This window comes from Bubalus kerabau, chromosome 4, assembly GCF_029407905.1.
Source record: "Bubalus kerabau isolate K-KA32 ecotype Philippines breed swamp buffalo chromosome 4, PCC_UOA_SB_1v2, whole genome shotgun sequence".
In the NCBI taxonomy this organism is placed as follows: domain Eukaryota; kingdom Metazoa; phylum Chordata; class Mammalia; order Artiodactyla; family Bovidae; genus Bubalus; species Bubalus kerabau.
In genome coordinates, this window is record NC_073627.1 from 173,625,188 (window position 1) to 173,649,746 (window position 24,559).

The window sequence follows — 24,559 nt, forward strand, 5'->3', positions numbered from 1 at the left end:
TAGGAGACCTGGATTCTCATCCTAGATCTGCTTCTTCTTAGCAGTGTGACCTTGGCTAGGTTAACCTCTCTGAATGTCAGTTCACTCTATAAATGACTCTAGTGAACATGAACTGTAATTATGTGGCTGACTTACCATGTAAGAGATGAATCTGACCATTTTCTCTGGGCCAGAGAAGAGAAAGCGTGAGCATAGACCAGCTCTTAGAAATGGCTGTTTTAAGCATTTCTCTTCGGCCAATGCCATGGCCTGCTTTGCTTAATGAGATTTATTCATAAAAGTGATCACTGCCTTCTTCCACCTGCCACAGAGGAAGTGTGGGCTGTGACTGTGACCAGTAGAAGCCCACGTTTATCATCCAACCACAAAGCCCTGGTAAGTATAATAATAGAGAATAAAAATGTGTGTGTTTTGAGAAAACAGCAGTTTCTCCTTAAAGGGCCCTTGATGTGTTCTTTCCGGCCTTTCCCTCTCTGTAGAGTTTCTGGTGGTCTCACTGGGCAGATGGGCCATTCAGGTATGACCATAAGATACATCTCTTTGCATTCAAGCCTCATTTCTTCTTTTAGAAAGTTCTGTGATCTCTGTCTTGCCTAGACCTTACAAGGTTGCTGTGAAGATGAGATTCCATAAAAGAGCGTGTGGGCTGTTTCAAGGTTCTATGTTAATGATAAGTATGGTGTTGGTGAAGATGGTGCTGTGTTGTGAAGTGGGAGCGGAGGGCTTGGATTCCAGAGCCGCATGTATTCAAATCCAAGGACTGCCACTTTAGGGGAGGTGCCTCCCATCCTTGGGTCTCAGTCCTCTAAGGTGGAGTGGGGATAAGTGTGCCTACCTGGCAACTGATTGTGAAGATTAAATGATAGGAAAAATACTGTAAAGTGCTTACAACTGTGAGTTGCAAACTTGAGTAAAATCTCAATAAATTGTGGCTGCCATTATTATTTTTTCTCTCTCACGATGTCTTGTGTGCTGTAGGTGCCTCAGGTATGTTTCTGTGGATGACATTGTTCATTAACAGTTCATGTTTATTCATTCTGCATCAGAGCTCAGTTACCCCAGCACCGTGAGGTGTACTTATGAGAATAAAGATTCCAGTCTGATCTCTCTGAAATTCAGTACTGGAAGAAGCCTAGCGGGGTTTTAAGAACAAGCTGGTTGGAGATTCTGGATGCTCACCCTCTGTTGCTTCTCATCTGTTAAGGGCGTGTGTGATGACAGGGAGATGAGTTGAGGTGATGCATGGAAAGCACAGGTCTGGTTCATAGTGTGGTCCCTAGTAAGGCCTCCGTCATCCAACGCTGTCTTTTCTTTAGCTGCTACATGCTGTTTTCTATCTGTGTCTATTTGGTAAGATGTTACTTACGTTATTCAAATCTATATCCTTACTGAATTTGGTTGGTTGGTTCTATCAAGAGAGGAAAGTTTCCAACTAGGATTGTAGATTTTCTGTTTCCTCCTTTGGCTTTTGACAAGTTTTCTTGTTTTAGTTGCTGAGTTTAAAATATTGAGATGTAATTAATATGCCATAAAATTCACCATTTTAAAGAATAAAATTCAGTTATATTTCGTATATTCACAAGATTACACAAACATTACCACTAATTAATTCTAGAACATTTTCATCACCTCTTCCTCTCCCCACCAAAAAAAGCCCCCTACCCATTCAGTCACCCCCTATGCCTTCTCCCCAGCACTTGACAATGACTGATCTACTTTTTCTCTCTATGGATTTTCCAGTTCTGGACATTTCGTATAAACGGAATCATGCAGTTTGTGGCTTTTAGGTCTGACTGTTTTTTCATGAAACATAATATTTTCAAGATTCATCCACATTGTAGCATGTATCAGTACTTTACTCCTTTTTAATGACCCTGTAATATTCCATTTCTTTTATACACCACATTTTGTCTATCCATTCATCATTTGGGGTAGTGAACCTACTTTTTGCCTATTACGAATAATGCTGCTATGAGCAATTGTGTACAGGTTTTTGTGTGAACATGTATTTTAACTCACTTCTGACAAATTTTGTTCTTATTCCATGCATACACATTTAGAATCATTAAAACTGCCTGATTTGACCCTTTTATCTTGATGAAATGTCCCTCCTTATCTCTACTAGATTTTTGAATTGAAAATCTACTTTGTCTGATACATTAGCTTTCTTTTGGTTAGTGATTATATAGTATATCTCTTCGTAATTTTAGTCTCAACTTATCTCTATCCCTATATTTAAGATACCCCTCTTATAAACATGGGATTAAAAATATTCAGTCTTTGTTTTTTAACTACAATATTTACTATGCTATGTCTAGTGTGTTTCCTGATATGTTAAATAGATTTGAGCTTAAATAGTCCATCTTACTATTTACTTTCTACTGGTTCTCCCTTTCTGTGTTCTTTTTTCTGTACTCTTTTGCCTTCATTTGCATTAAGGCTTTGTGATTTGTGTATTATTAGCTTGTGAGGTATGCATTCTTCTCCCTTAGTGGTACCCTAAATTACAACATACATTCTTGACTCATTCAAGTATGTTACAAGAGAATCCTTCTACCACTTTCTGGACAATCCAAAGAGTTCAGAACTCTCTCACCTTTTCTGCCTGTGATGCTCTGGTTATAATGAGTTTCAATTCTTGCTGTATGGTAAACCACAACAGACATCATTATTAATGTTTTATATAGTCGGTGTTCATTAGGTTTATCCACATCTTTACTTTCTGTTATTCTTCATGTGTTACTTTGTTGGTACTCTTTGTCCCTTCCTGCATTTCTACACATTAATCTAGACTCTTTCACCTTCTCCAGAAACTACCTTTGGAATTGTTCTGTAGCATAGTGTTAACTATATTTAAAAGCACCCTTAGTATTTTCCTTCCAGTACAGATCTTCTGGTGACAGAGTGAGTTTTGGTTTGCTGAGAGGTCTCTATTGTGTTTTTATTTTTGAAAGAAATTTTTGGGAAGTCAAGAATTCCAGAGTACTACAGCTTACCCCACTCCCTCTGCCCCCAACCTTTGGAAGATGTCATTGGCTTTCACTACTTGTCAGTTCTGTGCTGTTCTTAAAGTTTTCTCTCTGCTTTGCATTTCAGCAATTGTATTTTGATCTACCTAGGTATAGATTTCTTTATATTTATCCTGTTTGGGGTTCAGAGCACATCTTGAAATCTGGGACATAGTATTTTTCATCATAGCTTCTACCTTTCTTTTTTTTTTTTCTTGTCTCCTTCTAGGACTCTAAGGATATGTGTGTTAAAGTCTTATCACTGTATCTCTAAGACTCTTGTGTTTTCTGTTCTTTTGGTTCTTCAAGATTTAGTATGAGTTTTTTTTTTTTTTTTACTGACTTATCTCCACTCCATTACTTTTACTCTCTTTTGTTTTTTGTTTGTTTGATTTTGTTGTTGTTTTCTTGGCCACATCATGCAGCATGTGGGGATCTTAGTTCCCAGACGTGGGATTAAACCTGCAGCCCCCTGCACAGGAAATGAAGAGTCTTAACCACTGGACCACCAGGGAAGTCCTTTCAGTTGAGTTCTTAATTTCAGCTATTGTAATATTCAGTCCTATAGTTTTTAATTAATTTTTAAAATAGTTTACAGTTCTCAGATATAATTTTCCATCCTATCATCTATTTTCTTCAATATATTTTTTTTAATATTAAAAATTTTTTTTCTTCAGTAGTCCACATCGGCTAATTCCAATATCTGGTTCTTCTGTAAATATGTTCCTTTTGTTTTTGGTCAGTTGATCTGATCTTCTAGTATGCCTGGTAATTTTTGATTGAATGCTAGACTCTTAAAAAAAATGAAGGATTGAAGAAATGTACAAGACTCTGGATATTCCTTCAGAAAGGATTTATTTTTGCTTCTGAGAAAGGTAAAGTTGAAATAGTTTGACTCTGGGTTTTAGTCCTAGTGAGATTTAGTCTGTTTCTGGTTAGCATTGATTTTCAGGTCCTCGCTCTTCAGGAACTTTAACTAGAAACCTATTTTATAAAAGCTTTTAACAGCCAATCCTTTTCCTCCAGGGTGAGCCCCCAGCCTCAAAGCTGTGATTCTGCTGGAAGCTCCGCCCACTTTTTCAGCCTTCTAGACTGTTTTTAGGAATTGGCAAGTGCCTGGAGTAGGTAAGAAGACCTTGATGTCCATTTCATCTCTCTGGACTTCATTTCTCTCCAGGATCTTGGCCCCTCAAGTCCTCACTGCCTTGGTAGCTCTCTGATACATTCAGACAGATTTAAGGAAAAAGAAACCACAGGCTTTTAAGCTACTCTCAGCAGGAGGGTTAGTCTGATACCAGCTAATGTGCCATAGTCAGAGGTGAGGCCCAACTGTGGCTTCCTTATTATTTTTATTATTTGAAAATCCTCTAAAGAAAGATATCATCCTGAGGCCAAGAGCCATTTGACAGGTTCTGTGAAGTGGCTTCTCAGTGCAGGAGATGACATTTACGGAGCCTCTTTTATGTGCAGATCACGTGCTGTATCTGTTGCAGGAAACAGTTCCAAGACATGAGGAACCTAGGGCTTTCTGGAGGTTCCCTTCCAGCCATTGTTCTTTTACCTTTTCCTGCTACACATTTCTAAAGCTGTTCTGGATGTGGCCACCTAGATGTCCCATAGGCTCCTCTAGCTGAGATAGCCCAAGATGACACGATCGCCTGTGCACGGTCAACTTGGCCTCACTGCCGCCCTTTTCTCAGTTCTGTGCTTTGCAAAAGAAATCAAGAACCTCACTGTGCAGAATCTTCTTCCCTATACGGTTCTGAGTTAGAGTGTGGCTTTACCTGAGATATATATTGTGACTTGGGACTCTCTTCTCCATCCTAGAGCTGCTGACCTAGTGCATACCTATGTCACTGTCTGTCCTGATTGCTTAGGCAGCCTCTTTTTGGATGTATCAGTTAGGGGCCAATCAGAAGACAGAAAACACACAGTCATTTGAATATAGGGCATTTAATATAGAGAATTACTAACTTTAATGGGGGGTTGAAATAATGGATTAGTTAATAAGAAGTAATCTCTTATAAAGAATATAGAAATAGCAGATCTAAGGCATAGCCACCACCAAAGGGCTGAGATAGAGCCCCCAAGGAAGAGACCCCCTCCCACCCCCGCTCCATCCCTAGCTGAAGTATGGACCTTGGAAATGATATGGCTATGGCCCCCTGGATGCAGAGAAGTGTCTGAGATGCGATGTTGACAGAATGTTCTAGAAATGTGCCCTCTAGGGTGCTAGATAGATAGGTAGATATCTCTAGCTGTCACGGAGAGATGGAGGCACTGCTCCATTTGCTGGGGGAAGGCATGGGAGAAGCTGCTGGCTGCTAAGTGTTACTGACCACCACCACATGCTTCTGGATCTGGGTGCGGGAGAAGCCATGTGAACTGCCAGAGCCAGATACCCAAGGAGCTGCTACAGGAGCCTTCTTAAGAGGAGCTCCCCAGAGCAGAAGGAGAGCCCTGTGTCTACCACTGTCTGTACCACCCCGTAATGACAAAGCATGGCATTGCACTAGCTGCCGAGGGGAAAGATTTCAAAGGGCCCAGCACCAGGTTTGAAGAGCAGGCAACAAACAGTCCGCTGGGAGCCAAAAGCAATCACTGACTGCCATTCTACCATCATTGTGAAGGGCAGCATAACCGGTTGGTTAAGAGTACTGAATCTGGAACCAGGAGTCCCGGGTTCAAATCTCAGCCCTGATACTATTAGTGTAGTTTGCAGAGACTTAGGCACTGTATCTCAGTTTCCTGACTTGTAAAAACAGAGCAGTAACAGTACTGTCCTTGTTGGATTGTTACGCTAAGTGAATTGATACTTATAAAGTACTTAGAAAAGTAAGCAATATACCGGATTTATACATTACCAGGATTGCTCACACTCCTTTACAAATAGCACATCCTTCAAATTGCAGCCAGGATGACCTTTCTGTTGTAGGTATGAATTGTAATCTATGATATCCTGGTGTAAGACATCCTCTTCCCTTATTCTTCTGTGCTGGGGGCAGACACAAGGAGTAAATGTTGCCTTAACAACTCACCACGTTCACACTGCAAAAACTAGAAATATGGCTATGTAACTATTGCCGAAACATTACCTTTCTTGACTCCCCATTACCTTCCAGACAGAGTCTAACTGTCTTTTCCTGGATTTAAGATTCTTAACGCTCTGTTCCCCTCACCTCCCCCCACGCCCTGGCTCAGGTCTTCACTTTCATCTTTCCAAACATCGAACTTCACCACCTTGTACTCCTATCAGCTTGTGTCTCTATTTCCCAGATTTGCCTATTTTGTTCCCCTCTTCTGAAATACCGTTCCCGCCTCCTCTTTCCCTTTGACTCTCAGGAAGCTCAAGCACCAGGAAGCCTTCCACCACGCCCCCCACGTTGGTTGCCAGATTTCCCAGTGCTATTGTTTCCAAATCGTGGTCTGCTATGTGAAGCCACGTGCTTCTGTGCCGGGCTCCCTGGCTAAAGTTGAAGCCACCTGGGGGCTCTTGCATGTTACTCATGTTGGCAGGCTCTGTGTTTTAGCACAGACAGCTTCCTACATCTGCATGCGCTATGTGCTGCATCTCTATAGGGCTGCTGCCTGCAGAGCTTTGTGCTTCCTGCCCCGCTGTTCACCAGGGCCCCGAGCACCAAATCGAGTCCTGCGCAGGCGAGCAGTATTGTGCCCTCCAGCTCCAGACAGGCATTGCCACGTCTATTTAGAGCTGCCCGTCACGCTGACCAGCCTCTCCCAAGCCCTTCATCAGGTGGGTGAGGAGTGACTGAAAGTGCTTTAGAATCAAGCCTCATTTCCTTGTTGTTTTCTTTTACTTAGTTTTTTTTTTTTAATAATATACAGTAGGTCCTTGATGGTTATCCATTTAAAATACAGCAACGTGTACACGTCCATCCCAAACTCCCTATCCCTTCACCTCATCCTTCCTCTACCCCAGCAACCACAAGTTCGTTCTCTAAGACTGTGAGTCTCTGTTTTGTAAGTAAGTTCATTTGTATAATTTCTCTTTAGATTCCACATTTAAGGGATGTCATACAACATTTCTCCTTCTCTGTCTGACTTCACTCAATATGACAATCTCTAGGTCCATCCATGTTGCTGCAAATGGCATTATTTCGCTTTTTAATGGCTGAGTCATGTTCCCTTGTATATATATGTACCACATCTTCTTTATCCATTCCTCTGTGGATGGACATTTATCAAACCTCATTTTGTCATCAGGGATGCCAGATTCTAATTGTCCCCTACTCAAGGAGATCTCAGAAATAGGGCTGGGAGAGCGGAAAAAAAGAGGAAGAACACAGGCCTACGATGCAACTAAGGACTTTAATTGGAGGCAGCTCCTAAGAGTTTTTCCAGGAGCTGAGGCGATTCTTGCTGGTGGCACAGGGATGGCTCAGACATCACCTGCTCCTCTTGGAGAGTTTCTGAATCAGTCTTCATGGTCTCTGTTCACCACCCTCTTCCTCCTGGAGACACTCTAGTGACCGTGCAGCCTCACACGCATGCGAGGGGCTGCCATCTATACAAATCAGGGTCTCCCAGGAACACACTTCTTCAGCGCAAAATTGTTGAAGTGATGGTGATGACGATGTTGGTATCTTGTTGACATATTATTTCTTTGAGGGTCTGCATTCAGATCTGAAAGAGTGGAGGAAAATATTTATCCCGGGTAAAGGCTTTGAATTACATGTGAATAAATGGTCTTGGTCATATCCTCCTTGGGATATTTGCATATTATTAGTGACTTAAAAAAAATATTCTGCTTGCTCGAGCTACAGATAACCTCAAATTGGGTTAAGGAATTGAGATCTTAGAATTTCTTTGTCACTTTAGCACAGCCTGTCTGGCCCTGACTCTGACGGATACACAGTTACCATCTACTGAGTGCTGGGGTGGGGCTGTAGTCATTTATATATGTCGCTTCATTTCATCTTCCTAACAGCCTGAAAAGCAGGTGGTATATTGTCATGATCCTCATTTTGCAGAGAAGACGCTGAAGCTCAGAGAGAGATTCAGAGACATGCACAGTAAGTAGCTGAGACTGAGCTCTGACTGGTATGTAGGGCTTAAGTCCGTCATCAGTTCAGTTTAGTTCAGTCGCTCAGTTGTGTCCGACCCCTTGAAACCCCATGAACCGCAGCACGCTAGGCCTCCCTGTCCATCACCAACTCCTGGAGTTCACCCAAACTCATGTCCATTGAGTCAATGATACCATCTAACCATCTCATCCTCTGTCATCCCCTTCTCCTCCTGCCCCCAAACCCTCCCAGCATCAGGGTCTTTTCCAATGAGTCAGCTCTTCTCCTTAGGTGGCCAAAGTATTGGAGTTTCAGCCTCAACATCAGTCCTTCCAATGAACACCCAGGACTGATCTCCTTTAGGATGGACTGGTTGGATCTCCTTGCAGTCCAAGGGACTCTCAAGAGTCTTCTCCAACACCACAGTTCAAAAGTATCAATTCTTTGGCACTCAGCTTTCTTTATAGTCCAACCCTCACATCCATACATGACCACTGGAAAAACCATAACCTTGACTAGATGGACCTTTGTTGACAAAGTAATGTCTCTGCTTTTTAATATGCTATCTAGGTTGGTCATAACTTTCCTTCCAAGGAGTAAGTGTCTATTTAATAACTGATGTAGTTTTTAGCTGTGCTGTTATAGGTTTGAATAAAAAAAATCCCTTACCACACCCCCAAAAGACTTGAAAGAAATCTGAAATGACCCAGAGCAGAAGCTGGGTGGGGAGTCAGAAGTCCAGAGAAATGATTCGGTGTTTTTACCAAAGCACTACAACACCCATGCGTGGAACCTACCAAAGGTCCGTGGGTGACGCTGTTGGCAGGCATTTTGACTGTAGGAGCTACCTGTGGTGGAAGACCCCTCATCGGGGCAGCAGCAACAAAAGATCCTTGACACCATGCTTTGGTGGGTGGTGGGAAGAGGAAAGGGCACTGCCATGTCTGGTTCTGGGCCTCAATCCAGAAGCCCATTGTTATTTAAGCAGTGGGTCATACTGGACTAGCCTCCCCCAAGATATCACGCCCCTCTTCTCTCCCAAATCTCCTGTGGCTCCAGCAGATCCATGCCCTCTTCTGCCCAAAATTCACTTAACCATGGGAAGTACTGCTTCTGCTCTGCCAGTCTTTACCACGTGTGTGCGTGCTCAGTGGCTTCAGTCAGGTCCGACTCTTTGAGACCCCTCTGTCCATGGGGATTCTCCAGGCAAGAATACTGGAGTGGGTTGCCATGCCCTCCTCCAGGGGATCTTCCCGACCCAGGGAGGGAACCCTTGTGCTCCTGCACCCCCTGTATTGGCAGGCGAGTTCTTTACCACTAGCGCCACCTGGGAGGCCCAGTCTTTACCCCAGGGTCGCCTTATTGAAATCAGTAGATCTTAGAGTCTGGCCCAGTTCTCTGGACAAGGCTGTTTCCTAAATGAATAGAAGACTACAGCCAGAGAAAGCCAGTCCCTTCTCTGCCAGGGCTTTTGGCAGCGCCCACAGGCCAGCCTATGCTTAGGGGTCAGATCTGTCTTTTGCTTTCTAGGTCTGTGCTCTTGGGTGGATTCTGTAATCTCTTTGAGCCTCACTTTCCTGCCTGGAAAATACTAGTGTTGAGTGGCACCCACCTTAAAGGAGTAAGTGATTAACTATGCACAGTGACCACTGGGGTAGCAGGTGCGTATAGATGCTGGCTCAGTGTGCATACTTTTTCCAGTCCCACTGGAATAGGTAACGCAGCTCAGCCTTGCTCCTTCAACTCTTGCTTCCATCACTCACCTGCTCAGTAGCTCTGAGTCCAGGCTCCCGTCTGTAATAGGAGGCACTTGGGCTGCACCTTCTCTCCAGGGATCCTTCCGGCTCTGATGACACAAGCGGCAAGTCCTTGTCTCAGTCCCAGTTTCTCCTTTCTTTCTCCCAGATGCCTGGTCATCTCCTGCCCTTGCTCCCTCTTCTCTCTGGCCAAAGCCGCACTCTGGGAATTTCTGTCTTGGTGGCTGTCTTTACTAGCGTCACACTGGCTTCATTTCCTGGCCTCACCGTGGGCACCGGCTCCCCACCCTTCCCAGCCAGCACCATCTCTCACCTGAATTATTGCAATGGCTTCCTGGCCTCTCCCAGCCCAGTCTCCATTAGTGTCAACACAGCTGAGAGTGTAAGTCCGATCGTGTCACCCCTCTGCTCCTTGGCTTCTTGTGTGAGGCAGAGGAAATGCTGAAGTCCTTCTCTGGGACTTCCCTCAAAAATTCACAGTCTCACTGCTACCCCTGCGGTCTCCTCTCATCCTTCCTTTATCCAGCTGCACCCAACACCCCACCACGACTGCCTTTGCCATGCTCCATGCTCCACCTTTGGCCTGCAACGCCCTTCCTTAGAGATCCGCAAGCTCACCCCTCCCTCTTTCAAGGCTGTGCTTAAAGGTCATCTTTCTGGTGAGGTCTTCTGGCCAAGTCACCTGAATTATTTACCCTATTTAAATGGCCCTCCCCCCTCCCCTGGCAGTCCCTGTTCATTCTTCTGCAGAGCCCTTGGCGCATTCCAACACATCCTCGAGTTTATCTGCATGGGCTTTGTCTTCCCAGGAGAAATGCTGGCTGGGGTGGGGTGGGTGTGGTGTTCCTTGCACTACCAATGACAGCCTCTAGATGGAAGCAGGAGCTAAAGAAAAGGGCCGTTGGTTTGCCCCCAGTGGGCTGTGAACTTCAGGTCTCCCGTGACCCCACAGCACTTCAACCAGAACGAGAAAGATCAGTGAGGTCAGAGGGGAAGACTCCTAGAGCTGGAGGAGCCCTTAGGGGTCATTCAGCACAGGTGGGGAGATTGGGACCCAGAGAGAGAAACAGTGGGGTCATTCGAAGAGTAATGGTGTCTGCTTCCGGAGCAAAGTGGATAGGTGCCTAGGAGTGATGGAGATGTTGTCCCTTTAAATACAGAAAAGTACTCTTCCTGCTCTCAGGCCCAACCTTTGAGCCCCTCTCACCTGCAGCTGGCAGAGCAGAGATGGGACTGTCTGTGACGTCACAGAGCCTGAGAACCAGGGAATGTTGGGGACAGAAGGGTTTGACTGGACCACAGAGTTAAAGAAGGGGGAGGAGGTTTACTGACCCTCTCTCCCGTTGACCTTCCCTCGGTTCACGATGCCATGGCGTCTGCCGATGTTCATCAGGCTGGCTGGGGCGGTTCTGCCTCATGTAGCTCCTTCCTTGGAATAGGTTGCTGGGGCATGTTCTTCTCAGGGGGATTCTAGAGGCATGAGACAGCAAGCCCTACTGTGAAAACACATTTCTAAGCTTCTATTGGTATCCCATCTACTAGGTTTCCATTGGTTAAAGCAGGTCATATGATGAAGTTCAAAGTCAAGGGGGAGGAAAGGACACTTCACCCAAGAAGACTTGGCTAAGAAAGGTGAAGAACTGGCTAATAGTTTGCTGTGCCACAGGTAGATGTCATTGCTGTACCCATTTTACAGATGAGGAAACTGAAGCACAAAATTTATTAGGTATTTTGGCTAAAGTGATACTGCTAGTAATTGGCAAATGAAGTGATCAGAGGTGGAATTTTAAAAGGTTCAAATTGCTTTACAAATGGGTTATACCATTTTAGTTCCTTCTCTACTGGGGTGGCAATGCTGCTGCTACTTCCCCTCCTGTCTTGGCCTCTGTGCTATCATGGCAGTAACCAATTTAACAAGAAATTTGCCAAATTTATATGAAGAACATTGAAAAATAGCCCTGAGAGACAAAAAAGTAGGTTTGAACAAATGAAAAGCCATTTGTATGTGGATGGGAGGAGTAAAAATTGAAGAGGTGTTCGTTCTTCCTATGTTAATTTATATTTTTTTCCTAGGTTAATTTTAAAATTTAGTACTAGTTCTAGTTCAGTCGCTCAGTCGTGTCCGACTCTTTGCGACCCCATGAATCATAGCATGCCAGGCCTCCCTGTCCATCACCAACTCCTAGAGTTCACTCAAACTCATGTCCATCAAGTCAGTGATGCCATCCAGCCATCTCATCCTCTGTCGTTCCCTTTTCCTCCTGCCCCCGATCCCTCCCAGCATCAGAGTCTTTTCCAATGAGTCAGCTCTTCGCATGAGGTAGCCAAAGTATTGGAGTTTCAGCTTTAGCATCATTCTTTCCAAAGAACACCCAGGGCTGATCTCCTTTAGAATGGATTGGTTGGATCTTGCAGTCCAAGGGACTCTCAGGGGTCTTCTTCAACACCACAGTTCAAAAGCATCAATTCTTTGGCGCTCAGCTTTCTTCACAGTCCAACTCTCACATCCATACATGACCACTGGAGAAACCATAACTTTGACTAGATGGACCTTTGTTGGCAAAGTAATGTCTCTGCTTTTCAATAATGCTATCTAGGTTGGTCATAACTTTTCTTGCAAGAAGTAAGCGTCTTTTTTTAATTTAGTACAGTCACAATAAAATATCAATTTCTTTCTTTCTTTTTTTTGGCTGCACTGCACAGCATGTGGGGGTCTTAGTTCCCCAACCAGGGATCAAACTTGTGTCCCTTGCTTGGGAAGCACAGTCCTAACCACTGGACCGCCAGACAAATCCCCCAAAATATCAATGTTTTTTTTAAATGGATCTAGACAAGTAGATACTAATGTTTATATTTTTAAAAAATGGAGGAATGTGGGGAGGGAGATGGGAGGGAGGTTCAAAAGGGAGGGGATATATGTATACCTTTGGCTGATTCATGTTGAGGTTTGACAGAAAAAATTCTGTAAAGCAATTATCCTTCAACTAAAAAATAAATTTTAAAAAATGGAGGAATAAGACAAGGTGGTACCAGACCGACTTACAGTGGAATAAAATAGAAATTTCAGAAAGAAACCAAAATACATATGAAATTTTTGTACACGAGGATAAAGGAGTCATCGCAAATGATTGGGCCAAAGATGGTCTTTCAAATAAATGTCCAAAAAGATATGGATCCATACCTAATATATATAATGATAAATGTGAAACGGAACAAGGATCTAGATGTAAGAAATAAAGGCCCACAACATGTAACAAACATGGATGAACTCCTCTATAAACTGGATGTACCAGTAAGGGGGAGGGGAAAGAGGAGGTACAAAGTCCTGTGACGTCACCAAAGACTTTAATTGGAGGCAGCTCCTCCCAAGTGGCTTTTTGGGGTCTGAAGTGACTCTTGTTGGCAGCACAGCGTTGGCTCAGACGTCTTCTCCTCCTGGAAGGGAGTTTCCGAATCAGTCTTCATGGCCCCGGTGCACCGCCCTCTTTCTCCTGGAAACTCTCCGCAGCTGCGCAGGCTCCAAGACCTGCAAGGGGGTTGCCGTCTAGAATGATCAGGGCCTCCCGATGAGGCATGGTTGGTACGGCCAGTGATCCTGGGAGTAGCGGCTGAGCCTTCTCTTGTGAAACCCTCTTTTGGAAACTTGTGAATTTACATCTGAAAGGAGAAAGGAAAGAACACTGAGCGAAGACTCTGCTTTGGGCCTGGATGGACTGTTCCGGTCACCTCCATCCCTGTTCGGTATCAGATTCTGGAATAGCCTGTAAGTCATGTGCCCCCCCCCCCGCCTCCCCCCCCCCCCCTCCACTCCCGGTCTGGGACGTGTTGGTACTCTTATTGGAGCATTAAGTGACAGCAGTTTGTCTTGTGAAATGCAGTAGCCTAGAAAATAGAAGAACTGGGCCCAGCCTGGTTCTGACATTACCACCTCTCTCTGCTGAGCTTACGCACTCCAGTGTTCTTACCTGGAGAAGCCCAGGGACGGCGGAACCTGGTGGGCTGCCGTCTATGGGGTTGCACAGAGTCGAGCACGACTGAAGCGACTTAGCAGCAGCAGCAGCTGCTGAGCTTTGGGAAAGCCCCTTCCCACTAGGGACTGAAGCCTCCTCTATACAATCAGAGATGGGTTTTTAAACTATGCACCATGGAGCCCTGTGAGGGGAGGGGAACTAGTGGGGCACCCAAACACTCATGCCCAATTCAAGTACAGCAGGACCTCGGATTTTTTATAGAAATTGGACTTTGAGATTTTGGTTGCAAGGAGGGTTTAGCTGTTATGAGAATTTTGTTTGTTTCAAATGTGGAATCTTATTTATCTTACATATATATGATATGTAATTGATGTCCTTTATAATTCTATGTATTTTATTAAATGCATATAAATACATTACTCCGAGAAGGGGTTGGTAGCCTTTTCGTTGTTGTTTTGACTGTGCCCTGTGATATGTGCGTGGCATGTGGGATCTTAGTTTCCTGACCAGGGATCAAACCTGTGCCCCCTGCATTGGAAGTGCGGAGTCTTAACCACTAGACTGCCAGGGAAGTCCCTGTTGCGAATCCCTCTGAAGTGACTGGGCTGGAGGACCTTTACCTCTCAACAGCCAGCCTGATGGGGTGGTTGCGAGCTATGTGAGGTCACCCGGGCACAGCGTCGGTGCCCATCAAGGGAGCCACATTTCTTCTTCCTGGATATGGCTACAGTCCAGGACTCAGAGGCATCCTCCTCCACCTGGAGACTCTCGATGCACAGGCATTTTTTGGCGTGTTTATCTGCCATGTATCTGTTTGAGTTTGGAGGAATGACACTCATGTAGGCCCTGCCCTCCTGGAACTTATCATCCGGAGGCTGAAGCAGACATTAAGCGAATACTTACATACTATACACATGTAAGACAATGCCACGGGGACTTAGAAGGAGAGTATGGACATGTATTCTTTCCTCTCAGGGCTCCTGCTCCTCATGTAATTCCCAGCTCCGAGGATCATACAAGCAGGTCTTTCCCTGGGCTCTGTCTGGTGTGTTCTAGAATGTGACTGCAGCATCCTAAAGGGAGGAGTCCCGCCGCTCCTGTCATCCCACTGAGCTCAGTATCAAACTCGGGTTTGGACATGAGGACAAGGCTCCCTACCCCAGAGGTTCCCGGTCAGCATCAGGGCCCCAGTTTTGAATTCACTATACTCACTGCTGCTGAAACAAGAAGTTGTCTTTTCTGAGGGGAGCGTGGCTTTCCCCAGACTCATGCAGGGTGCTGCATCACTGTGCTTGAGGCTTTGTCTGTTGAGCTCATCCTTCTGCACACCTGGCAATGGTAATTCCACGTGGTCATGTGGGGTGCTCAGAGGAGGTCACAGAGGCCAAAGTGTTTTGCCAACTCTGGAGCGCGCACATGGACCGGCGGCGATGGTTATGGAATGAGGTGTACCTGAATCAGCATCACTAGTCTTCTAAGTTCTCCCCCCTCATAAGCAGGTACTGGATTCAAAATATGTATTTCTTTACAAGTATAAAGTTTACTTTTCCCCATTTATAAGTATAATTCATACACATTATACAAAAGCTTAGGAAATATTGAAGAATATGAAGTAGGAAAAAAATGCCCCAAACACCACTCCCCTCAGATATGATCACAGTTCCAGGGTTTGCCTATGGATGTTTTTACAGAGTTGGACCATAAAGAAGGCTGAGCACTGAAGAACTGATGCTTTTGAACTGTGGTGCTGGAGAAGACTCTTGACAGTCCCTTGGACAGCAGGTGATCAAACCAGTCAATTCTAAAGGAAATAAGCCCTGAATATTCATTGGAAGGACTGATGCTGAAGCTGAAGCTCCAGTACTTTGGCTACCTGATGCAAAGAGCTGACTCATTGGAGAAGACCCTGATGCTAGGAAAGCTTGAGGGCAAGAGGAGAAGGAGGCAACAGAGGATGAGATGGTTGGATGGCATCACCAACTGCGTGGACATGAGTTTGAGCAAAATCTGGGAGATGGTGAAGGACAGGGAAGCCTGGTGTGCTGCAGTTCATGGGGTGGCAGAGTCGGACACAACTTAATGACTGAGCAACAACAATTTTTACATAGTCCATCACATCCTATATGTTATGCATGCTTTTACTTTCTACGTATCATAAGCTGTTTTCTTATGTCACTAAGCTTTAAAAAAAATGGTTGCATAATATTCTATGGATAATTCAGGATTTATTTAACCAATATTCTATTTTTGGGTGTTTAGACTATTTTCAAATTTCTCTACCATAAACACCGCTGTGATGAACATTGTATATAAGACTTTGTTTATATACTCCTAGATTCTTGTGTAACAGTCTTGTCAACAGACTAAGCAGTGTTCTTTAATAAACAGCTCTGTTCTTTTCTAGCTGCCTACCTTGAACAAATTGCTTCACCTCTCTCTGCCTCTGTTTTCAGAACTGCAAAATAATACATTCATTCTGGACAATCAGATACACTTCTTAGAGTTATTATGGGAGTTAAATAAGACCACTTTTCTAGTGTTTAAGTTCTGAAACGGTAAGGGACTTACCTGGTCACAGCTGGGTCCCTGTGCCTAGACAGTGCCTTGCATCTAATAGGGGCTCAGTACTTACTATCATCTTGGAAAAAGGAGCTGACACTTTTAAGATTCTTGTTTTTTATCATGAAATTATTTGGTTGGTCAAAATCCAATGGAATAAAATACATGGAAAACCCTGAATGAACTTTTTGGCCAATCCCATATTCCCAGGGGAAATGTTTTAAAGGCTCCTAGGTATGGATTTCTGGCAAAATATGCCATGAGTTTTTTCCTGCCATTGAACTGCCATGTCTCCCGGTAGGACCGTGCCGCCGCTCACCGCTCAGCTGTGTGTTAGTCCTAGCTTTGCCTGACCTTGACAATAATGCATATTTTTTTTGGTCTGAAATTGCTGATTTTGACCCCCAGTCTTCTCCACTATGATCTTTTGTCCTGGATCATTAAGAAGGATATAATTACAAACTGAAGGCCAGGATGCCTTCTCTCTCTCTTCCCTCTTATACCTGATAGTCTTGGAAACCATGTGTTCCATATGCCTTGGCTAAAGGTGAAAAATAATATGTAACAGACTTTGCATGAGCAAGAAATACACTTTTGTTTTGTAAACCATTGAGATTTAAAGGCGTGTTTGTTGCAGCAGCAGAGCCTATCTTCTCCTGACCAATACCTTATACTATAGTCTTCATTTGTTGACTTTTGTTGAATTCCTACTCTGTGCAAGCCCTGTGCTTTTTGCCTCTATACATTCCCTCTTTTAACCCTCCCAGTGATTCTGAAAAGCAATAATACAGTATAAGTATCCCTGTTTTACAGGTAAGGACACAAGCTTGGAGTGAGAGGGTAATTGACTTGTCCAGTTCTGTAGCAGAGCTGATTGAATTTAGCCTCAGACCCAAAGGCAGGGCTCTTTCTGTGGATTTGTTTATAAAAAATTATAAAAAATCTTTATAAAAAATTAAATTTATTTATTTTTAATTGAAGGATAATTGCTTTACAATATTCTGTTGGTTTCTGCCAAACATCAACATGAATCAGTCATAGGTATACCTAAGGCAGGGTTCTTAAGCACTATCTTTATCGTCTTTAGACAAGTGATTCTCAAACTATGATATACATTCAGGTTTCCCTGAGGTCATATTAAAATAATGGTTCTGACTTGGCAGGTCTGGAGTAGGGTCTGAAAGTTCAGTTCTAACAAACTCCCCGGAATGCTGATGTTGCTAGTCCAAGTATCCCACTGTAAGTATCAAGATTTTAAGCTCTATTGTTTATCAGTTTCGTTACTTAGCCGGTCAGTCTTCACCTCATTTTAGGTTGACATTATTCACTCAAAAGCTGAAGGAAATCTGAGGGCATCTCAGCAGGAGGGGGATGAGCAATATGAGGTCTCCCGAGGCTGGGCAGGGCATTCTTGCCTGGTACCTACCATGCTTCGACAGCTGAAGCTCTTGGGTTTGATTGGGGATCTTGGAGTCATCTGCAGCATCGGGTTTCTCACAGCATTTGCAGCATGAAGAGAAGATCTTTGAGGCCAGGTTTTGGTGAGCTGCTAATATGAAGAAAAAGGAATGGGGGCCCTTGGGATCCAGGGCCTGAATTCCAGATGCCCCGTTGGAAATTCCCTGTGATGGCAGGGACCGGGGGGTGGGGGGGGGTCATATAGGCTCAGCCTCCCCCAAGGTATAATAGTCTTCTCCTTTCCCAAATCTTTTGTAGCTCCTCCATGGAGCTACAGTGGGGAGCATAGTGGTTCTCTTCAAGTCATTTCCCCTGTTTTATACAAAATTTTCTTACCCATGGAAAGGAGTTGAAGCCTCTATTCTTTCAGCATTGCTTGCAGGGCTGCCTTATTGAATCAGCTGATCTTTGAGCCCAGTTCCTTGGGCAGGGCTGTTTCCTAAATAAACATAAGACTGAGGGTGAAAAGTGCTCATGCTCCAGGTCGGACCTCACTGCAGCAAAATGCTGGGCCATGCAGAGATGCACAGAAACGTGTTTGCAGACCTATATTCTATTCTGTTTCTAGGTGTGGGTTCCTTAACTTTCTCGAGCCTCACTTTTATCCTGTGGGAAATGGGAATCACAGTGCCTGCTTTGCAACTGGCAAGGTTTAAACATACACAAAGTGACCTCTGTGGTGCCAGGTACTCAAAGTGCCTAGTCAATGGTCATTCCCTTCATGTAGCTCATTGGCTACAAAATAATTCTGCTGGTCCGGGTCGCAGGAGAATGTGGTGATGAAGCACACTCTTACCAACTTGCTGTGTGGCTTTGAGTAAGTCCCTGCTTCTCTCTTTGTCTCAGGCTCCTCACCAGTAATAAGAGGAAGTTAGGTTGCATGATCACTTCAAGCATCTTCCTAGTTTGGACAGTCCAGAAAAAGGCCTTGTTTTCATCCCAAAGTTTTTTCATTGTGTACCAACTTTTCCAGGTTTCTGGATGCTTCCTGTTCTCCTTTCCCTTTCAGTGGTAAAACCCCCTTGTAGAAAATTCTTCTCATGGTATTGGTTAGATGTCCCTCACAATACTCAGTTCAGTAGATGAGTTGTTTCGTTCGTAGGCATTTCTGTCTCACTTTCTCCACTGTGATACCAAACAAGCCACCCTGAATTATGGCAATAGCTTTCTATTAGTAAAGTGAAAGTGAAAGTTGCTCAGTTGTGTGTGACTCTTTGCGACCCCATGGACTATACAGTCCAAGGAATTCTCCAGGCCAGAATACTGGAGTGGGTAGCCTTTCCCTTCTCCAGGGGATCTTCCTAATCCAGGAATCAAATCCAGGTCTCCTGTATTGCAGGTGGATTCTCTACCAGCTGAGCCACAACTGACTTCTTAATAATGAAGACAAAAATCTTGAACTTCCTTCACATAAGCTATTCAATATGTTGATAGCATCCTTTATATATTGTGGCTAGATACCCTCAACAGACTAAACACATACAGATGTCTCCACTATGTGGGATCCTTGGACCAAGAAGGGTACTTTCTGGGCCCATCTAGACTCCAGTGTTCTTGCCTGGAGAATCCCAGGGATGGCGGAGCCTGGTGGGCTGCTGTCTATGGGGTCGCACAGAGTCGGACACAACTGAAGCGACTTAGCAGCAGCAGCAGCCTCAATCTCTGATAGTCCTTTGGATCTGCTGCCAAGCGAGTTTTCTGTCATAAATTTGAGCTGTGACATATTTCACTGACTCTTTAATGAATTTGTTTTATTTTCTTAGGATTTATAAACAAATGGATGTTAATATGAGGCAATCAGATCTTTTGTTTTGGAGATGCATCATTTAGCAAATACGCTTGCCATTAATACAGATTCTTCTGCTTGCTGTAGTTTCAGTTCTCTTCATCTACTTATATAAACTCTTGCTTCATGGGGTTTTTCTCTGTTCTAGATTACCTCATGTATGTGAGTGTAGAAGGCAGTGCTTCATAGGAGGGAATGGAGGCTTTAAGTCTAGCCAGCCACCCCCTCCCCCTGCCACCCCCCACTACCCCACCAGGCAGCCCTGGGATCTAATGGTTGGAGGTCTGTTAGACTGGTGGTCAGTTTGTAGGAAGGGAATTGCTAAAGTTTTGCCTTGGGTGTCTCCAAACCTTCATAAGCACATGTCTATCTTGTTAAAGGGGCTTCCCTGGTGGCTCAGAGGTTAAAGCAACTATGAATGGTCACTTTTCTCAGCCTGTATTCTGGAATTAGTGATTTCCAGGGCATAGATCATATGAACTCTTTAAGGTTCTCCTTGGCCAAGAAATTCAAGATGCCATGCAAAGTATAAACTTTTGACTAACTGTAGTGTATTCTTTTGGGCTTCGCTGGTAGCTCAGCTGATAAAAGAATCTGCCTGCAATGCAGGAGACCCTGGTTTGATTTCTGGGTTGGGAAGATCCCCTGGAGAAGGGATAGGATACCCACTTCAGTGTTCTTGGGCTTCCCTGGTGGCTTAGATGGTAAAGAATTTTCTTGCAATTGGAGAGACCTGGGTTCAATCCCTGGGTTAGGAAGATCCCCTGGAGGAGGGCATGGCAACAGACTCTAGTATTCTTGCCTTGAAAATCCCCACGGACAGAGGAGCCTGGCCGGCCACAGTCTATGGGGTTGCAGAGAGTCAGACATGACTGAGCGACTAAGCAGAGCACAGTGTATTCTTTCCTGTTTCTCATGGTCTCATCTATATGAAATTGCTGCCTCTTTCCAGAAAAACTCTTGCTTTGTATATATAGTCTCATTCAATGTACTCTGATGTGTTTATCTTAATGACAAAAATTTTGCTAGATGACTTAAAATGACAATGTCCATTATGGCAAACTTTCAGTGTCAAAAATAATAGATTCAAGAGGCACAGTAGAAAAGAGAGAAGACAAAAACTCAGATACTTAATAGAAGGCTTCTTTGATTGATATACTCTGACCCCAGAAAGAAGAAAAAAAATCTTACTCCTTCTCAAACCTGAAACTTACTTCATTTCATCTCTCACTCTTCCTCCACAAAGCATTATCTTTGTGCACATGTTAATAGTGCACAAAGAGTGGTGTCCGACTCTTTGCAACCCCATGGACTGTTGCCCGCCAGGCTCCTCTGTCCATGGAATTCTCCAGGTAAGAAGACGAGTGGGTTGCCATGCCTTCCTCCAGGGGATCTTCCTGACCCAGGGATTGAACCCAGGTCTTCTGCAGTTTGGGCAGATTCTTTACTGTCTGAGCCACCAGGAGAGCCCAGGTTTATCTTTATCACCCACTTAAACTTCTCTTGTTCCTTTCCCTAACTGCCTACATAAACTTTCTTTATGGGGCATTTCTATAGAAATGAACAGTCAACATTGCACAATATTCCTCTAAAACTCCTGTACAAGAAGCTGGGTCCATAGAGGTTGAATTTAAAATCTGATGAGAGCTGAGTTGAGGAGAAATATTTAGAATCATGCCAAATTTCAGAACAGAAAGTTGCAGTCCAGTTCAGGGTTCTGTTATTCAGTTACTATTGCCCTGAATTATCACACTTGTATCAATTAGTTCACTTTATTGTTAACCTTCAACATGGGGGATGGAGAAGGCACTGGCGACCCTCTCCAGTACTCTTGACTGGAAAACCCCATAGACGGAGGAGCCTGGTGGGGCACTGGAGTGGGGTGCCATTGCCTTCTCCACCCAGGTGGCACTAGTGGTAGAAAACTCGCCTGCCAACGCAGGAGACATAAGAAATGCAGGTTCGACTGCTGGGTTGGGAAAGTCCCCTGAAGAAAGAAATGGCTACCCACTCCAGTATTCTTGCCTGGAGACTCCCATGGACAGCGTAGCCTGGTGGGCTACAGTTCATGAAGTCACAAAGAATTGGACACAACTGAAACAACTTAGCACACATGCATAATTCCTAAAAGAGTCAAGGGCTTGAGAAGTGTAGAAACAGAAAATATGCCACATAAAATTATTTCAGAAGCTATTAAAAAAAGAATAAAACTTTTCTCTTAAGGGAAAGGTAGTTTGGACAAAGATTCAGAATTGCAAACAAAACCAAGATGAATCAATAGGAGACTGAATAAACTTCAGGACATTCTGGGGTAAACCAACAGCTTAAGCGAAACTTTTCTTTTCTTCTTGCAAAGGACTTAGACCTGAAATGTGGACTTCGAGACAATAAATTGGAATGAGAAATGTCAACGTAGATCTCCAAGTTATTTTCAAATAGTCCTAAAATATTAACTAGAAATCAAAATGACTTAAGACCTCCTAGATAAAACAGTTGGTTTCTGAAATAAAAACAGGACCAAAATTTCCTCTGTTCTTAGGGAATATGGATTCTATGGATGAAGATACTTGCATATACTTTGAGCAGAAAGACCATTAGAAGAACTCATGTTCCATTATGGCCAAAGGTCAAATGTCCAGACTTGTCTAGTGATGCCATTCTAAGGAGCCTTAGCACTCAACACCTGCCTGTTCTTCCTCTAAACTTGCAAATAAAGTTGATGAAAGTGGACAATGATACTGCTTGACTGGTGACATGGTTTATTTCTTGTAGGAACGTCAGAGTCTTCAATGCTAACTGCGACTGTTTTTCTTTTTTTGATGACTACATGGACCTTTCCAAGTGTCCAGTTCCCCGGTAACCTCCGTGGACTTACACAGTGTTGGAAAGGAAAAAACGTCTTTATGGGGTTATCAATACCCTAGACTTTTGAGGACAGTGAGCCCTCCAAAGGAGGTGGACAACACAAAGTGCTCATTTTCCTTCACGTTTACTGACATGGTACAAAACAGCTCACACCCTGCTGCTGCAGCTAAGTCGCTTCAGTCGTGTCCGACTCTGTGCGACCCCATAGATGGCAGCCCACCAGGCTCCCCCATCCCTGGGATTCTCCAGGCAAGAACACTGGAGTGGGTTGCCATTTCCTTCTCCAACGCATGAAAGTAGAAAGTGAAAATGAAGTCGCTCAGTCGTGTCCAACTCCTAGCGACCCCATGGAATGCAGCCCACTAGGCTCCTCCAGCCATGGGATTTTCCAGGCAAGAGAACTGGAGTGGGTTGCCATTGCCTTCTCTGCTCACACCCTAGGGCACAAACCACCAATTGAAAATCCATAGCTCACAGGTTTGAATTGTCTTAGTCATCCATTGCCTCTTGTCCAGAGAGTTGAATACTTCTATGCAGCAACTGGCCCGACATATGGTTCTGCAGATAATTTAAGGACAGAAACAAGAAGACATCAGGCTGGTTGATGCTCAAACTGAACACCAGATCCCTGTAAGTGGAAAACTGGAACTGCGTCTTCAAGGAAAGTCAGTAACAGTGGTGAAGATCTGTACAATCCCCAAGAGTATCTCCTGCAATTTTGGTTTGCTGCTGCTGCTGCTAAGTCGCTTCAGTCGTGTCCGACTCTGTGCGACCCCATAGATGGCAGCTCACCAGGCTCCCCCATCCCTGGGATTCTCCAGGCAAGAACACTGGAGTGGGTTGCCATTTCCTTCTCCAATGCATGAAGTGAAAAGTGAAAGTGAAGTCGCTCAGTCATGTCCGACTCTTAGCGACCCCATAGACGGCAGCCTACCAGGCTCCTCTGCCCGTGGAATTTTCCAGGCAAGAGTACTGGAGTGGGTTGCCATTGCCTTCTCCGGCAATTTTGGTTTAGGAAGGGCCCAAAGGGGGAGTTCCTACACTTCTAAGTGAAGACCAATTGCTCTGTAACCTTGATAACAGATAATCACCAGGACCTGTTTAAAGCCTTCAATCTGTTAATGAACTTTTACCTCAATGACCATCCTCCTGAAAGGAACAGACCGTAGTTAACACCTTCATGGCCGATGGTCTGCCATCCCTAGGCACTCCTGCCTCTGAAATACCACAAACTCAACGCCTTCACAGACCCTTAAAACACCAGCTATTAGTTTTGCTCAGAGACTTTGTCATCAAAGCGTAGGTCTCCCTTGTGTAACTAAAGTCAGATTTTGTTCCACACATTGAATGGAACAAAATGGAAATCTCTTCTGCTAAAGCAGCTTATACATACCCAGTGTCTTGAGGATCTCTCCGTAGTAGCAGCTCAGCAAAAATTTTCAAATATAGGTTTATCTGAATCTAGCACTGATGATTTTCATATTTTTACTCCCCAGCAGTTCACTGAGGAGACAGGTAGAACCACTTTCTCCTCTAAGTGTTTGTAACTAAGAGTTTTGAACTTTTGAACCCTCTTCAGAAATGGAGAGGATCTTAGGAAGGGCAGTGTAGCACTTACAAGCACATTTTTGGGGGTATAATTCCTAAGAACTCACTACTTATTAGCTATGAAATTTAAAAGAATTTAACTTTCCTGAACCTCTGTTTTCATGTTTGTAAGCTGGGAATGATAATAGTATCTACCCTTGAATGTGGTCTTGAGGATTAAATAGTGATGGGAAGTGCTTAGCACAGCTGTCTGGCACATTGGAAAGGCTCAGTAATTGTAAAAGCTGAATCTGATGAAAATGTGGGCTTGATTTGGCTTGGTGGGCTGGGTGTGGTGTTTCTTGCACTGCCAATGCCCTCCTCTAGATGGAAGCAGGAGCTAAAGAAAAGGGCCCTCAGGTTACCCACCCCGCCACCCCCGCCCCTCCCTGCTGTGACTGTGAACTTCAGGTCTCCAGTGACCCTGGAGCACTTTGACCAGAACAGGAAGGATTGATGAGGTCACACTTCTGTGATGAGGAAGACTTCTGGAGCTGGAGGAGCCCTTGGTGGGGGGTGGCGGGGGGTCATTCAACACAGGTGG

The 24,559-nt window shown here is 44.3% G+C and overlaps 2 protein-coding genes and 1 long non-coding RNA gene across 3 annotated transcripts in view; 1 reads left to right on the plus strand and 2 right to left on the minus strand.

The window, feature by feature from the left end:
- The window catches only part of TMEM268 (transmembrane protein 268), a 42,703-nt gene extending 26,302 nt beyond the window's left edge, over window positions 1–16,401 (plus strand). The window contains exon 10 of the mRNA XM_055579455.1: window positions 15,452–16,401. The gene's annotated coding sequence lies outside the window, so the exon portion shown is untranslated. The remainder of the gene's footprint in view (window positions 1–15,451) is intronic.
- On the minus strand, window positions 7,517–10,239 carry LOC129650694 (uncharacterized). Its single transcript, XR_008713935.1, has 3 exons — window positions 10,103–10,239; window positions 9,796–9,878; window positions 7,517–7,652 (listed from the first exon to the last, which is right to left on the minus strand). It is a non-coding gene; the product is annotated as an uncharacterized LOC129650694 (long non-coding RNA).
- TEX48 (testis expressed 48) lies at window positions 13,332–23,610 on the minus strand. The gene is made up of 4 exons (XM_055579787.1): window positions 23,593–23,610; window positions 17,746–17,941; window positions 14,973–15,089; window positions 13,332–13,446 (listed from the first exon to the last, which is right to left on the minus strand). The coding sequence occupies exons 1-4, from the start codon at window positions 23,608–23,610 to the stop codon at window positions 13,343–13,345; spliced, it is 435 nt and encodes a 144-aa protein (XP_055435762.1). The 3' UTR covers window positions 13,332–13,342.
- Window positions 23,611–24,559: the final 949 nt, after the last annotated feature.

Bases quoted from the DNA above. Each gene is read 5' to 3' on its own strand.
- TEX48 (XM_055579787.1), bottom strand. The intron at 15,090-17,745 runs GTAGGTACCAGG...TACCATTGCCAG, and splicing joins GCTTCAGCTGTCGAAGCATG to GTGTGCAGAAGGATGAGCTC. The intron at 13,447-14,972 runs GTGAGTATAGTG...TTCTCCTTTCAG, and splicing joins AACTTCTTGTTTCAGCAGCA to ATGTAAATTCACAAGTTTCC.